The sequence below is a fragment of the Cyanistes caeruleus genome, chromosome 4 (genome assembly GCF_971803275.1).
Source record: "Cyanistes caeruleus chromosome 4, bCyaCae1.hap1.1, whole genome shotgun sequence".
NCBI classification, from domain to species: Eukaryota; Metazoa; Chordata; class Aves; order Passeriformes; family Paridae; genus Cyanistes; species Cyanistes caeruleus.
In genome coordinates, this window is record NC_141704.1 from 58,447,012 (window position 1) to 58,463,511 (window position 16,500).

Below are 16,500 nucleotides of genomic sequence, written 5' to 3' on the forward strand. Positions count from 1 at the left end.
GTTATTGCCTGTTCCTCAACAGACCCTTTCTAATGGCATCTTTTGGTTATTTTCACCTTGCAGAACCTGTACCATCCTCCTTAAGCTTAATTCCAGAACCCATTTCACCATTCACACTTGGCATGCTCTCAGCCTGCCAGCTCCTGTCACAATGGGCACATCATCATAGGGCACTGGACAGCCAAACAGGTGGAGGGCAGGAAAGAGGACTACAGCGCTCTCTCCTACCGCTTGGTGCCTCTTAGTAAAGGGACAGAGGCAGCTGGACTGGGAGGCAGGGGGTGTACTTCAGGAGACTGCTTCTGGAGGCATTTTTTCCCTATGTGTCAGCAGGTCAAGGGTTGAGAATGTATGGCTTGTCCCCTCCACTGATATTCTTAATCAGAGAATGACACTTCCCTCTTAACAATTCCTCATTGTAAGGTCAAATCCGTTCCTCCTCCCCAAAACAACCTGTAGTATTGTTCTCCTGTTACCGTGATAAATTATGCGTGTGAGACATGCTGAATCATGACAATGGCCCTGTACACGGTTGTTCCTTGTGCTGAAGAAATCAGTATTTTGTCATGTATAGGTTTTCTATGGTCCTGTTTATTACAGGAGTGATGCTAGGGTCTTGATGAAATTGCAAGGAAGTGGGAAGTATATTAGCTGCTCTGGGAGTTTAAGCACAGCTGTCTGAAATATTCCAAGGAGCTCGCAACAGTTTATGGTTGATCAGCAAACAACTGTAAGCAATGCTTTGTGTCTGCATGCATGCTCCATAGAAGCTCACAGAATCATAGAACAGTTTGGGTTGGAAGAGACCTTAACTACTATCTGCTCCCACCCCACCCTACCATGGGCAGGTCACCTTCCACTGCACCAGGCTGCTCAAAGTCCTGTCCTGATAGATAACACACAGAATAGATATTTTCAGTTCCCCTGAAGTTCCTGGATGGAGCTTAAAGACCAACTAACAAAAAAAAAGATAAAAGCATGTAGAAGTGTGCACACAGGATGATAAACACAGCTGGAACCAGTAGATAAACAGATAATGAGGAATATAGTGGCTTTTTGGGAAAATTATGTAAAAAGAAGCAACAGCGCGTGTCCTAAGACAAGTCCAAGGAAAGGTCATCTGTGACATTGGAGGCACTTGGTGAGTACAAACACCAAAGACCCCTTCAAACTACTCTCTAGGAACATTAAAGGACTTCCAGTAGGAGGCAGTTGCATGCAAATTAGTTCTATGAAAAGTGATGTTTATGTATTAACCAGACGTATACTGTAATCATCATGTATGATCATGATGGAATCGATTCCTTGTTGTACCTTCTGGACACACATCAGATTAACACAGAGCTATCCTGATGTGTCCAGCGCTGCAATAAAGAATGCCTGCTGTCTGATACTCAAAATTCTGTTAGGAAGTTTGTTGTGTATCTGATTTCAGTATCACTTCAACATTGCCTTGAACAGTTCTAGGGTTGGGGCATCCACAATTCTCTGTTCCAGTGTCTCACCAGCACAATACTTGAGGCCTTTGATTCAATAAAATGCTGTGTCTGAACAAGAATTGTACTTTTCTGTTGTATCTTTTTAATTGTACCAATCACCAATTAGCTTCAGTCAGGAAACGTGGCTGCATGCGGTGGTATTGCTGTGATCTGCCAAACCAAAACTTACAGACTCCCACCTGCACATAGGGCAGGGAGAAGGGTGACCTCTTTTAACACCCTGTCCGAGGGACAAAGACTCACAGAATCACAGAATGGGTCAGGTTGGAAGGGACCACAATGGGTCATCTGGTCCAACCTCCCTTCTCAAGCATGGTTATTCTACAGCACACGGCACAGGACTGTGTCCAGACGGTTCTTGAGCATCTCCAGTGAGAGAGATTCCACACCCTCTCTGCGTGACCTGTTCCAGAGCACGGTCACGCACATACTAAAGAAGTTTTTCCTCATATTCAAGAGGAACTTCCCGTGCTCCCTCTCACCGGGACAGAGCCGGGCGGCCGCCCAGGGGCGAGAGCGCGGTCCCCGGTGCCGGGGAGCGGGCGGGGCTCCCGGGGCGGGGCGGGGCTCGGCGGCGGCCGGGCCGGTTCCCGCGGGGCGGGCGGGGCAGTGCTCGCCGCACGTAGCGGGGGCGGGGGCGCGGTCCCGGCGGGGCGGGGCAGCCGCTGCCGGGGCGGGCGCACCAACACCCGCGGGGCGGGGGCCGGCAGGCGGCGGCGGCGGCGCGGGCGGGAAGCGGCGGGGCCGCCCCGCCTCCCTTCGGCTCTCCGGCGGCGGCCGGCGCAGGACAATGGAAGAGGCGGCAGCGGCGTTAGCAGCAGCGGCGGCGGCGGTGGCGTCGGGGGGGCCGTGCCCGGCGGACCGAGCGGGGGCAGCGTCAGCGGCGGCGCCGCTGAGCGGGGAGAACGAGGCCGAGAGCCGGCAGGGCCCGGCGGAGAGCGGCGGGGACGCGGCCCCGCTCAACCTGTTGGACACTTGCGGCGTGTGCGGGCAGCCCATCCAGAGCCGGCGGCCCAAGCTGCTGCCCTGCCTGCACTCGGTGTGCCAGCGCTGCCTGCCGCAGCCCGACCGGTACCTCATGCTGCCCCCCGTCCTGACCCCCGCCGCCGCCGCCGCCCTCAAGGAACCGCCGCCGGCGGCGCCTCCCTCGTCGCCCGTCTCTTCGCAAGCCTCAGCTCTGCACTGCACGCCCAGTAAGTGTCCCTTCTGCCGTACCCCCTGCCCCTGCCTGGGGGTGCTGCGCCCTCCAGCCCGCAGCCCGGGGGCCCGTAGGTCGCGTTTGGGGGGACGGGGAGCTGTGGGGACCGGGTGCCGTGGGCGGGGTGCGGGAGCCCGGCCGCGGAGCTGCCGGGGCACGGAGCTGCCGGGACGGGCGCTGCTCGCCAGCGCCAAGGCTGGCGGCGGGGTTCTGCTTTGGCTTGGTTTGTTTTAATCGTTATTTTTTTAAATTTCCCACCTCGGAGGGAAGGCAGAGCTATTGTGCTTTCCCAGGACCTCTCTGTGTGGATGGAGAGGGGCGGTGAGAGCCGGCCTCCCGCTCTGGGCCGTGGGTGCGGGGCCGGGCATCCCTTCTCGGGGGAGCCGGGAGGCTTTGGCCCCCGGCCGGCGGAAAACCCTGAACACGGGCTGATAACAAGGCAGAAAAACGTAGCGAGGGAACAGACTTCTTTGGAGCGATGTTTGGAGCGCGGCCGGAGGGGAGTCCGGCAGGTGCGCGGAGCTCGGCCGGGAGCCACCCCGCGCCTGGGCGGGGAGCGGGGCGGCCGAGCAGCAATAACAACACTTGTCCGCGCCATGGGCAGCCTGGATGGCTCTGTAATGCATTCATGCACCACTTACTTGCTAATTACCGCGCCGAAGGGAGAATGCCTCGAGGAAGTTTTGTTAAGCTCGTGTACTGACATAGTAGCCTGTGTCAATGTGTTTGAAAAGTACATATCTCTGTAGAAGATATGGAATAAACTCCTCCAGTTTGAAACTACTTTCCTAATGTTTTTGATTTTTTTTTTTTTTCCCCTCCTAGCCCTCTTGGTGGATCACTTAGTTTTGTTAAAGGCAATTTCGTCTTAGAAAAAAGTGCAAACAAGCATCCTGTAGTGGGAGCTGGTCAAGGTCTTGGAAAAACTTGTATAGGAAGGAGGAAGTGTGATGGAAATCGAGCTAATCCATAGGTATTAGTGGAGGTTATACTTGATGGAATGTGTCGTGGGGGCTCAGGTGGAAAGGAGTAGCTCCAGGTTGACCATTCTTAAGTCCTTTAAATGGACTTAGGAAAACTTCACCATCCTGCCAGAGTTCTGACCAAAGATTAGCACTTGAATACGTAAAGTGTTTGCAGCAATTCGTAAAGGAAACACCCTCTTCAGAGAAAGAAATATTTGGAACAGTTAAATATTTGCCTCAGAATATCTGAGAAACTCCGAAGTATGTTAACAGGATATGCTGAGCCTCATCGTCTGTGTGAATGTCTGTGTTGGTATATTCATTCAGTCTTTAATTTTACCATGTAAAGTATGTCGTAGTCAGACTGCCTCATCAAAAGTTATAGAAGGGGAAAGTCTGTGAAACCCAAAGCCTATATACTTCAGCTTGATTGATTCAGGACATGTTATTGCTTACATGTCTATGAGTAGAAATGGGAAATTCTGCATGGGAGGAACAGAAAAACATAGACTGGAGTATGATGAAATATTTCAAGATGAGATTCTTGTGTTATAGATACATATACTATTATTGGCTTTTTGCAAATATTTAAATGAATGTTATATGTATAAGACTAGAAAACTTTGTTGTATTAATATAGCTCTTTCTATTTCTGTTATTGATGAAACTTAAAAATAGTGGTATAATACATATATATGTTAGGCTGTGGCATGGTATTAAAATAAAAAAACCTGCTTTAGTTCATGTAGCCCAGAGACTGAAAAGATAGTCAGAAACCCCCCTGCATTTTTAGATTATTGTATCCAGATGAGGACAGCAGTGACCAGTGCTCCAAGGGAGAAATTAATTGAACCTCTGTTATCAGGGAGTGTGAAATTCAGCAGAGCCAAGAAGATTGATCTATTGGGGAGGGGCTGAGTCAAAACTAAACAAAGGAACATGTAAAACTTAAGAGGAATGTTTGAATCATGTATGAGAATTTATGAATATGTAATAGGGTTCTGTTTTTAAAGGGCAATCCTTTGTTAGTAAGGTGTGCTCTCTTGGCTGAATGCAGAGGCACCTGCCCGTATTTGTACATTTTATTTTATTTCTATCTCCTAATTGTCTTTCTATTAAACTTTTAAAATTTTATTTAAAAAATATGGGAACCTCGTTTTTCAGACTTGGAAGTAGGAAAGGGCATAGATACAAGCTCAGAACTTTTTGCAAGGTAGTGTAAGAGGCAATAGCATCGTTATCTTCTGAGATTTGAGGTCATGAACAGCACAGGTCCATTCCCAGATGTTCTATATAAATATAGCAGAAATAGGGATCTGTAGCTGAATGACAAATGAGATGCATCATAAGAATTAAAAGATTAGTTCTGTTCAAACATCTGCTTGATAATGAGTCACAGTAATAGTAAATTTGTAGCTCTGTTCCCTCCTTTTGATTGTGAGTTGGTTCTTTATGAATGACTTTCACAGTGCATTCTCTTCATTCTACACATTCACAGACATACTGAATTTTTGGTGACAATTATTATTACCCTATTGACTTTTCTACCAAGCTGCTTTCATGCTTCTATACTAGAGTGCAATGTCCAATGGGAAGAAGAAACTCACACTCACCTTGAGGCATTTTTTTATATCTTTACTTATCATGTGTTTGCCCTGGTTAAAATGACACAGACTGTATATTAGCTAGCTATAGCCAGACGTGGTGAAGTGCATTGTCTACTTTCTGTTTTCCAGCTGGTACAAAAAAACCAAACAACCCTGTGAATTCGAAGTTAGGATTGGGAAGGAACCCACCTATTATTGTCCAAAGCTGATTGTATAGAGGAAATTTGTTACAGCTGGAGGAGTTCTTAAATTCTAAGATGGTAGGAAGGACCAAAGTGGTGCAAAACTGTCACCTCTTCTGGTAATATGTTGTACAAAATGCTTATGAGGAATGACATGAAGAAATAAACTGAAGAGTATTATCTCAGAAAGCTGGATAACAAATGACTCTTATGATGTAAATTATGAAATTACTATGACTAAACTGAAGAAATAAACATCAAGGAAGCAGTTTTCGCTGGAAGGAATGTCCTGAGTAAGGAACACAATAGAATTGCAAACTATGAAAATGTCCTGAGAGATAAGTAGACAGGGTGCTTATGCACCAGTGCTGAGCGCTTGAGTTGCACAAAAAGGAGCCTGAAGAAAGATTAGTAGAGTGGAGCCTGTCTTGAACAAAAGAGAGGGTATGATTTGAGCAGCGCTTCACCAAACCAGCCTTGTGTGTTGTATGAGTACTGAAATTAGTTGAGAAACGCGTAGCTAAAGAGGTTGAGTTTCAAGTATAATCTGGAGATGCTTTTTGTCTTCATTTAAACTGTTTCCAAGAAGAAACATTTGTTCACTTTACTAGAATAAAGTATGCCTTCAACTTGCAACATACAGAGGAGTTGATTAGTTGGCTCTCTTTCTGTGAAGATTCTAACAACTAATTAAGGAACTGTGAAAGAAAAGACTTCAAGCTTAAAGTGAATTAAGAATTCTGGAATTGCTCACTTGAATACAAGATTCAACATGGACAATAGCAGACAAATGGCAAGATATGCAGCGGAGTTTCATGTGATAAATATTAACTAGTATTCCTCTTGTAAAGGCAAACCAGTGGAGAGGCCAGTTGGCATGGATATATTCTATACTGCCACATGCACTCATTTTTGAAATAGAAGAACTTCTGTGGAAAAAAAAAAACTGAAGCTTCTGATTTCTCTTACCATTCCTGAAGTTGGAGGTGTTGAAGAATCATCAGTGTGTCAGACAGCAGTGGTTTTAGCCCTGCAGAGTTAATCATCTGCTTTCTGAATGTCCAGTGCTAGCTTATTTGCTATAGGTGAAAATTTTGGTGTTGCATTGCCAAAAAATGGATTGTCAGACAGAACATTATGAGCTGCAGAAAGTGCTGCAAGAGCAGCTCTGTAAATGTGACACTTGTGAGCAAGTATCTCCAGCCACCTCTACTAACCATTTGTCTCTGTTCATGTGGGTTTTCTTTTTCTTTCTCAAATGGCTGTTCTTTACTGTCCAGTTGTGTAAGTTACAACTGGAGCATACACAAAAAAGGCTGTTATTAAAAGTCTGCCATTTGCCCAAATTTTGTCTGGGCTGCACTTCAGTGAGTGACTAGTAGCCTGTACTTAAAGGGTAGTGTTTGTAATGTGCAGACCCCCATAGTACTCTTCTGGAATTTTCAAATGTGAAATAGGTACATCAAAGCTGCAAAGTTAGAGATTAAAATTCTATTCCTTCTCAAAATTTTTAAAGTTTCAAGTAGCCTTGTTTGTTCTTTGTCATGAATCTATACATATTGAATGAATCTATTCATGAATCTATTCATACAAAATAGACTTGGAACTGGTGCGGGGAAATTCTTGTGAATGGAACTGCATAGCAAAGTTTTATGCAGGTATAATCATGAAATCTTAACTAGTGTCAATGCCAAAACAGTAGAGGGAAACTTCTTTTTTTTTTTTTCTGTAACTATTCTGTAGCAAACCTGTTAACAAACAAATTTATATGAGGCTGTTAGAAGCATATAATGTTTGGACAGTCCCGTGATCTAAATGCTTGGGGAGTGTCTGGAGTAACATTTCAAATATGTTCAATACATGCTGTTAATTAAGGAATAAATACTTCAAAATTACTGAACAAGGATTCAGAGATGTTCATGTTTCAGGTTATTGCTTCCCAGAAATATTTGCTTGGCAGTAGAGTTTGAAGCTATCTGATGATGGAATGAAGACCTTACCCTGGACATCCCTTCACATACGTGGATGGCAGCTACTTTACGTACCACAGTCCTTTTACAAATAGCTTCAAATGCATTCAGCTTCTCATGTGACCTTTATATCTGGACTTTTTGATGTCACCACTTCATTTGACCTTGAAAATATAGCTTTTTAACATCAACTTTTATTACTTGTCTCTTTTATTACTTCCCTCCTTTAGCTGGATAATGATTGAGACCCTTATTAGTTTGAAGGCTACAATAACTTCATTTGAAGTTTCTTATAGTGAAGTTCAATTTTTCTTCTACGTCTTGGTAGTCTAAGAAGACTTAAGATTCTTTTTTTAAATCTTCTGCTACAAATGATTATTTCCATTCTATCCTTGATATTGCCACTTGCTTAAAGTGAATTCTCTCCATCTTTGCCATTACAAAGAGCCCATGTTTTATTTGTGTGGCTATACACTCACACTTTCACAAACATCTATGAATCCTTTTCACATGGATCATCTTGTTTCTGCTGTGATGCATCAGGAAGTGAATTGTTTAACCTCCAACATAAGGACATTTGGGAGTGCTAATCTTTGGAAATAGTGTATGCCATAGGAATATGTATAGGAAAGATATGTCTAGTTTTCATTCTTACTTGGATTTGTGCTTGCCTTGAATTGAAAATTCCCAGAGCCCCAGGGATTGCATATGTGAAATACATTTAGCATTGTTACAGGTGAAATATAACATTATTGTTTTGACAGCCTGTAACAGACAAAGCTCTTGGTTAAAAAGTCATGAAGCTATTAAAAGCTTAAAATATTAATGAACCACCTAGAGAAATTTCTTATTTTTCTAGTTATAATACCCTTCTTTTAGAGTATGAAAAAGGTATGCTCTCAAGATATATGCAATGGGATATGATACTTATTGTACAAGTGTAATTTGAAGTAAGGGTATATTTGCCAAAAGTTACTGCTTTCTCTAGAACTAGGAATTTCATAAAAATCTGGAGGCATGCCTATGCAGCCTTTATTAAGGCAGGCAACTGCATGTTGTGGAAATAAACTTGAATCCAGCTTGCTCTGATATATGATTAATAGATGTAATAGATATTTATTGTCTTATGTATGCAGAATAGTATTTCTAGGGTAGTTTGAATGCATTTATGTTCTTGCGTCTTTCACACATAGAAAGTGGGAGATTGAAAAGCTGAAGCCATCAGGAACGTCAGTTGAGTGTTAAAACAACTGCAGTTACCAAACTCATTCCAATTGGAAGCCTTAGAGAAATTAGGCTGTAGAAATTATCAAAATAGCTGTGTCATTGTGTGAAACTTTTCAGATGATTATTTCTATCCTCAGAGGCCAACCTAGCTCTGTTTCAATACCAAATCATCTTATAACGTCTCTGGTAAGCAATTAGTACTTTTAGCAGTGGAAAGGAATTTTAGATCATAAAGTATAAGAATCATAAGAAAAGCATATATATACTAATGTATTAAAAATTTTCAGATATGTGTCTAATTGAAAATGTATTGGGGTTGTTTTAATGCTTATAATAGAGATATCTCTTAAGAAAATGTCGTGTCTGAAGAGCAAGGGAAAACAGTGGTGCATATATTCATGAAGAGGCAAGTATAAGAACGTTTTTGTGGGCTAGCTTATTCCTAGGAAAAATGTCCTGAAGAACTACTCAGTAATGCATCAGGCTTTTAGCTTGGTCTCCTGAATTCCATGAGTACTACAAAGTGACCACGTTCTCTCAAGTTCACCCAGTTTGTTAAATTTGAGGAAGAACTTTTGTTGAAACTCTTGATTCTGAATATAGTGTTGTTAAAGAAACTTGTCTTTTGTACAGGAAAATCTTTATGCCATTATTGTGTGTGTTTGCTAATATGCTGTAGAAGGAATTTCCATATTATTTAGTGGAATTTCCCAGTAACTGTAAACTTGTAAAGCTGGTATTTCGCCTGTTGTATCTAGTCTGAAAACAAGTCAGGGGAAAACCAAAAGGAACTTCAAGTGAATTCTAAATAGGACTGTATTTCAGGGTGAGTAACTGATTAGGTTAAAAAATCCATTATTTCTGAAAATGTAAATTTAGACTTTTAAAAGATTTTTACAGTAAAATGAAATACTTTAATACCCTAGTGCAGTGTTTGACCTTGGATGGATGCCAGATGCCCACCAAAGCTGCTCTCTTTCACAACTGGAAAGGGGAGAGAAAATGTAGCAAAAGGCTTGTGTGTCACAATAAGGACTGGGGAATCACTCAGCAATTATCATCATAGGCAGAACAGATTCAGTTTGGGGAAATTAATTCTGGGGAAATTATTGAATTTATGGCCAATCATAATCTGAGTAAGATGATGAGAAGTGAAAGCAAACTTTAAAAAAAACCTTTCCCCCACCCCTCCCTCATTCTCAGGCTTAACTTTATGCCCAATTCACTACCTCTTCCCTGCTCAGTGGCTCAAAGTGACAGGGATGGGGACTGTGGTCTGTTCATCACATGATGTTCCTGCTGCTCTATTGTGGGGTCCCTCTAATGGGATACAGCTTTCCACAAACTTTTCCAATGTGAATCCTTCCCATGGGCTGCAGTTATTTACACATGGCTCCAGCGTGGGTCATTTCCATGGGGTGCAGTCCTTCAGGAACACTGTTCCAGTGTGGGTTCCCCAGGGGGTCACAAGTCCTGCCAGCACACCTGCTCCAGTGTGGGCTTCTCTCTCCATGGATCCACAGGTCCTACCAGGAGCCTGCTCCAGCATGGGGTTCCCATGGGGTCACAGCTACCTTCAGGCATCCACCTGCTCCAGCACAGGGTTCTCCATGGGCTCTGCTCCACGTGGTCTCCATAACACACTGCTCAGTCAGGGTTCTTCAGGTGCATATGGCCTGAAGTGTGGGTTGTGGGCCAGTACAGATGATCCCACCAAACTGTTAATAGTATCAAAATCTTCTATTGGAGTTACTATTTTAGAATTAACTTTTATGTGCTGTAGCAATTTTCTGATGCATTCTTTTTTCTTTGGCAAATTTAAAGGTCACAGAAAAAAAAGTTTGTGTAGAAAAATACAGTGATGCTTATAAAATTTACCTCAATTAGGTAGCTATGAAATTGTGTATGTTTAAAGTACTTACTTGCACTTCAAATGTGCTTTGATGGTGAAGATGCCATAGTTGAACTGACCAAATGATCTACTTTTTAACCTACTGGCCAGAGAGTATGTGTAAAACCATAAACACCATCAAAAAAAGCATGAACAGTTGTTTAAAGTTAGTAAGAAAATGACATCGTTTTTAACAGGAAACAGTCTTGTAAAATCAACTATGAAACTGAAGGTTGAGCCAAGGAATGTCCCTAATTGCTTGATACTGTCTCTCCAGTGATTCAAGTAAAGGCTTATTTGAAGCTTTTATGTGGGAGAAAATTGCATATTACCTTACATACATTGCTAACATGATAAAGGACTGATGTTAAACAAGGTTTCTAGTTACTTTTGAAGTTTATCAGTGGGCTATGGGAAAAGGATGACAGTAAGCAAGGCTCAGCTCTGCACCCATGCGTTTTGAGAGCCCTTGTCTGTAACGTGGGTTTGGGTCATGGAGACATCCTAATTTCAAAAAAGAAATCTGCAACTCTAGTGCTTAGTCCTCTGTAAGTTAGAGTACATGGACAGGGGAAATAAGCCATTTGCCTTCCGAATGTAGAAAGATTTCTGCTTCTGATTAATAACTAAGTTGCCACAGGCAACTTACTATTAAAATGGAGAGTTTCCCTTTCAACTGTAGTCCCTCAAGTGAATATAGTGCAATTTGAATAAAACAAGACTGTAGTGCAAATACCCTTTGAACTAAAATGATTGCCTAATTTGAAAAGTGACTGTATAATTTTCCCAATGAGCTAACACATCTGTCTGGACTGTAGGTCGTAAAAAAGAAACAGGACTATTTTAACATACATGTTGACTTGGACACCCCCCCCCCCCCCATCCCTCCTGTATTTTCTAGGATGTCTACATGAGGTCAGAAACTGTTTAACAAAACTTACTTGATTGACTTAATTTGTTTCTGGGCATGTACTCTTAGAGTCTGAGCATGGTCAAGAATGTATGAGCTAAACTAATTGTTGAACTAATGCTATAATCCAGCCCTCACACAAGTTCATGTTGTGCTTAGACGGCTGCTGCTGAACTTGCTATGTCAGGATATTTGTAACACTGATGCTCTTAGGGGAGGGAATGCTGGCAGCTGCACAGGGAATGAGTAGGTGGAAAGAAAGAAGGAGAGAGCTGCAGCACTGCTGGGACTGGAGAATGAGACATTTTAAAGTGGGAGCAAGGTTCTAATTTTAAATGCAAGGTGCAGTGCCTCGACAAAACAGCCCAGCACCAAGTCTGTTACCAGAAATAAGCAGTATGCAAAATTGTCCTGAACAGCAAAAGTGTGAATTGAAACACATATATTTTTCTGACTTGGACTTTGCTTTAAAATGAGTAAACTAGCTGCTGAAATAATGTAGGAATGTAAATCACCTGCTCTCCTCACCAGTTGGTTTAAGGAGAAGGGGTAGCAGCTTTGAATTTTCTTTGCCTTTGGAAAAACTTTGATGACTTGGAACAATTGTTTCAACAGTTTTCAAATAGAAGTTGGAATTCATAGCATTGCCCAGCTGACGGTAGAACAGAACACCATTTTAGTCTGAGGACAGTAGAACAGTACAGCCTTTTAGAAATAGATAAAGGATGTAACTTAGGCAAACAGAAGTCATGCAAAAGGTAAGTAGGATGCCAGGTCAGCTCTGCAAGGCTGAAGTTATGGAAAACAGTCATATTGTGCTTACCCAAAAGTGGGGTCGAGGAACAGCTACCTGAAAAGGATACTGGACATTGAAGACCGCTGAAAAAGACCCCCAAAGAATCCTGAAAGGACTCTCAGTAAGAGGTGTGACTATATCAAATAAAGTAATACACATACATCAAGTAAATGGGCATAGCTAATGAATATGTCATCAGTGTGTATGATGAAAACCTGTTTACCTGACACTTGGGGCACTTGGTTAGAAGAAAGATCCTCCAAGTGACCGGTGCATTGTAATAAAGAGTGCCTGTTTTCTAATACTCAAAGCTTGTTAGATAGTTTCTATCTGGCTGATTTCAGTATCACAGCCTCAAAGTGATAAATTAGGGTAGCAGGTAACTCATCAGTTGGACACTGAGATAAAAACAATCTATTTAGCAGATAAGCTTTGAATGAATGTAGAGCTGTATAATGATGGGTAGTGTCCCTTAGCAGGACCTCAGTAATGGCTAAATGTCTGGGAACTTTGAAACCCTGGGGGTATGGTATGTCTGGATTATATTTATCTCTTTTGTATGTTTACAGATTCCTACCTTTCCTTGCTTAAGCAGTTTGTTTTCAGCACTCAATAGTTCTGTTCCTTATTCGCTTTTATCTTGTTTGGGGGCCTCTCATCACACATTAGCAGCTATTGTTTTCACTTGTTTTAGCTTATGGACTGTGTTGAGTTTACTAACTACAGACTACTTGGCCTTTAGTAGTTCAGTTTTATCTTCCCATTGGAAGTAGGAAGAAGGGACAGTGAGGGAATAACCCACTGGCTAGCATATCTTGGAAATTGCTGAACTTAGGAGTACTTAGATTGTTTAGTTTAATCAACTGTTAAAGGAACTTTATCTCCTTTGAGGAGCTCTAAGTGTCAGTCCCTTCTCAATGCAAGATACTCAAATGTGGTTTCAGAGCTGATGTGTTAAATGTTACGTATTACCTCAAAACAGACACATAGAATTCTTTCCTTGGATAAACATAGGTGGCATTCAGATGGTTTATCTGAATGGGAGTCCAGAGATGCTAGCAGCTCCTTCTTCAAATATTGCACTCCAAGTTGTTAAATGGAATGTTTATTTTCTGCTTCATAGCAAAGGCAGAGTCCAGTCTTGTGAAAGAGTGTGCAGAAGTTTCTGGAATGGAACATGTGGGAGGACCTGTGGGCATCCCTCATCTAGCAGTGATTTTTAAACAAAATAGGAAAGGAAACAGTCTTTGTTTGTCATAACTCCTATAACTACTATAAGAATGACTTGCAAGTATTGCTTTTATCACTCAGTTAATAAGTATTTGATACATGGCACTGGCACCATCAGTAAAATTGTGTGTGGCTTGATGGATCGTGCTGGGATACAGTACTCTGTTGCCTTTTCCTTTTCAGAAATGGCTTTATAGCTGGACTAGACACAAGTTAGAAGCAAACCCATGATTTGTGGTAGCTCATGTGTCTTCTAGATTATCAGAGACATTGACACTCAACAGAGCCAAAGATCTCTCCTCAAGATAAGGATTCTAGAAGCTGTTTTGGCAAAATGAAGATAATTTTGTTTATGGGTATTCCAAATGGATTCAGTTGACAGTCCTCTTTGCTGCATTCCACCCTTTATGCAAGAGCTGAATGTAGTCTGGATTCTTTAAAAAGCTAAGTGCTAGTCTTGCATCCTTTAAAAGTCCATTTAGTAACAGCATTATTGTATTGTGTTCCAGTCTGATTGTGTGTATTTTGTGGGGCTTTTTTCCTTTTCCCTGCTCCCAGTTCCACTGAGAGGAGGTCAGATTTAAAATGGTTTCTTTGGCTGCCTTTTTGTCTGATCTAAATTTTTGAGAATATAGTGTAGGTGTGGTAAGCTGCAGGATGTCTAGCTTCAAACTTTTGTTAGACTCACTGTTATTCTGGCTTAAAGTTGTGGCTGGTTGTTTTTGATTTTCATTTGTCATTATGCCAGACAAGAAGATTAAGAACCACAATGCCATGGTGGAACCCTTGTGATTATTCCTTAAAGATTAAGAAGGAATAGAAATACAGTCCTAGTTCATTCCCAAGCTGTTATTGGATGCCGAGAACTTAATTTTCAATCCTTTGAGGCAGTATGGTGCAAGAAGGGGAAAAGAGATTGAGTGAGCCTAAAGGACAGAAGGTATGTAAATGGCACTTATGGAGACCAGTTTTGGTAGTATGTGAATTTTCTTAGCAGTGAGAGTGTCACACCAGGAAAGCGCCTTTGAAGGAGTTCTTTAGTTCTGAGAACACGGAGGAAACTTCCATAGGGAGACTAGATTTCTTCAGTGGATGTTCATTCACATCTGCCAACAGGCTCTGGCTCATGGTTCAGTTATCTACTGCAGATTACAGCAACAGAAGGAGATACACCATGGGAGCATAAGCAGTATCACTGCTGGCTCTGTAACCTGCTGTTTTCTGAAAGCTGTAGGGCAGCTGTTAGAAATCCCTGTTATTCTTACTTGATCAATTAGTGCATCTCTTCAACCCAGAAGGAATATGTTTTATTAGTTCCATTCAGTAATTTTCATATTAATGCAATGTCAGAGGAGATGATAACACTGCTTCTTTAATTAATGATGGTTCTTGAAGGCTGCATAACCATGTGTGAATCTCACAGTGCGTATAATGCTCCAGCTTGGTAGTCTTAAAGCTATGTTGGAACTAGAAAAAGCTGGGCACCTTGCTTTTTGAACCCTTTCAAGGGTGCTGTGGCATATTGGGCACATGTAAGAGAAGAATATAAAGTGAGCTGGCTTTTTATTCCTGACCATCTACACCCAAAAGTGTAGCTTACAGTAGTCTTGGAGGATATTCTCCTCTCTTAATGACTGGTTTTAGAATATCAGAGCAATTTTTGCAATTGAAGTGAATGCCCAGTAGTGGATAAGAGTATTAATGTAGTTACTGGAAAGAAGTGGATGTTTTTAAGGTATAATTCATCTGACCAAGTGTAAACATCTGCTTTAACAGTGAAACCAGTCATGCTACTCCACATAACAGAATATGGACAGATGCTGTGAACATTGCAGTTAAGCTGATGGCTCTGAATATTGACACTTCAGCATTTTAAGCCAAGTTTTCCTTTGGAGCTTCAGACTGCAGTTTGGTAGGGTGCAGAGAGCTGTGTGCCTCAGTTGTATTCTCCAATGAATTTAAAATCACAATATCAAAAATACGTGGCATAGAATAGGCAGGTAAGTTGAAATTCAGTTCTCTGAACTAGAATATCTTCTGGCATTTCTGAATTTTTGGGATGCCTGTAGTATTTTTGAAAGGGCTGGTAGATGTACTGCACAATCCACAGGAGCCCTATTTCCTTCTGGAATAGTAGCTGGAAGCCAGGCAGGATATTACCCTCTAATTTGGTATGTCTGTTTAGGCACCTGAATTGCTCCCCTGAGGCTAGTGGCTGGAAAAATGAGGGCCAAGAGGGTAGTTTGCCAAGTCTCTTAGGTAGTTTCCAGTTACTGAGTGGTGAACGTACTGAGAATGGAAGGAGACTTGTGAAGGAACAGGTTGCAAGGATGCATCTGAGCCCTTGAAGAAAAGAGGGAGTAACATGAGCTAGTCAAAGGCCTTGAGTTGCATTATCATTCCTGTTTGGATGACATTTATACTGAAATACTCTGACTAAAGCCTGTTACCTACTATTGTTCCCACTACTGCTTCTAATTTGGTTCCCTTAATACGATCCAATTCTTAGAAGTTATATTTTGAGGCTTTTTTTTACCTTCACATCTGCTCAGTGTTGATGGGAACATTAAGGTAGCTAGGGCTAAACAGAAGAAGTGGGCGAAACACTCAGGAGTGTCACATGTTGGAGTGTAGTTTTCATCCTTTCAACAAAGAATTAAAAAGAACCAACTCTTTCAGTGCCTGAGAAGGGCTTGGTTCTTTGGGTTGAGACTGGCCCTAGTTATGTCCAAATTATACTCTGCTAACCTGCTATTTTTTATAACTGATTTCTGGGAATAGATGCATTTTACTGCAACTGCTGAACTAACAGCTGGTTGTAGATGAGAACTCAAAAAGATGAAGACCAGAGTATGAAATGTAGTGCTACAAAGGAATTGTTATTAGCTGTGCTGTGCTCTAAGGCAGGGTCCATCTTCATACCAGAGATTCTGACAGCATTTTTTTTTTTATCCTACTCATCTTTTTTTTTAAAACATTAATTATAACATGTTAACATGCTGCTATTTATGGAGAAAGGTACTAA

General features: G+C 41.9%; 1 protein-coding gene across 1 annotated transcript in view; it reads left to right on the forward strand.

The window, feature by feature from the left end:
• Positions 1-2,273: 2,273 nt before the first annotated feature.
• Positions 2,274-16,500, forward strand: part of TRIM24 (tripartite motif containing 24) — a 55,965-nt gene continuing 41,738 nt past the window's right edge. Inside the window, exon 1 of the mRNA XM_086884971.1 lies at positions 2,274-2,692. Within this exon, the coding sequence (XP_086741097.1) occupies positions 2,290-2,692 (403 nt within the window). The 5' untranslated portion in view covers positions 2,274-2,289. The remainder of the gene's footprint in view (positions 2,693-16,500) is intronic.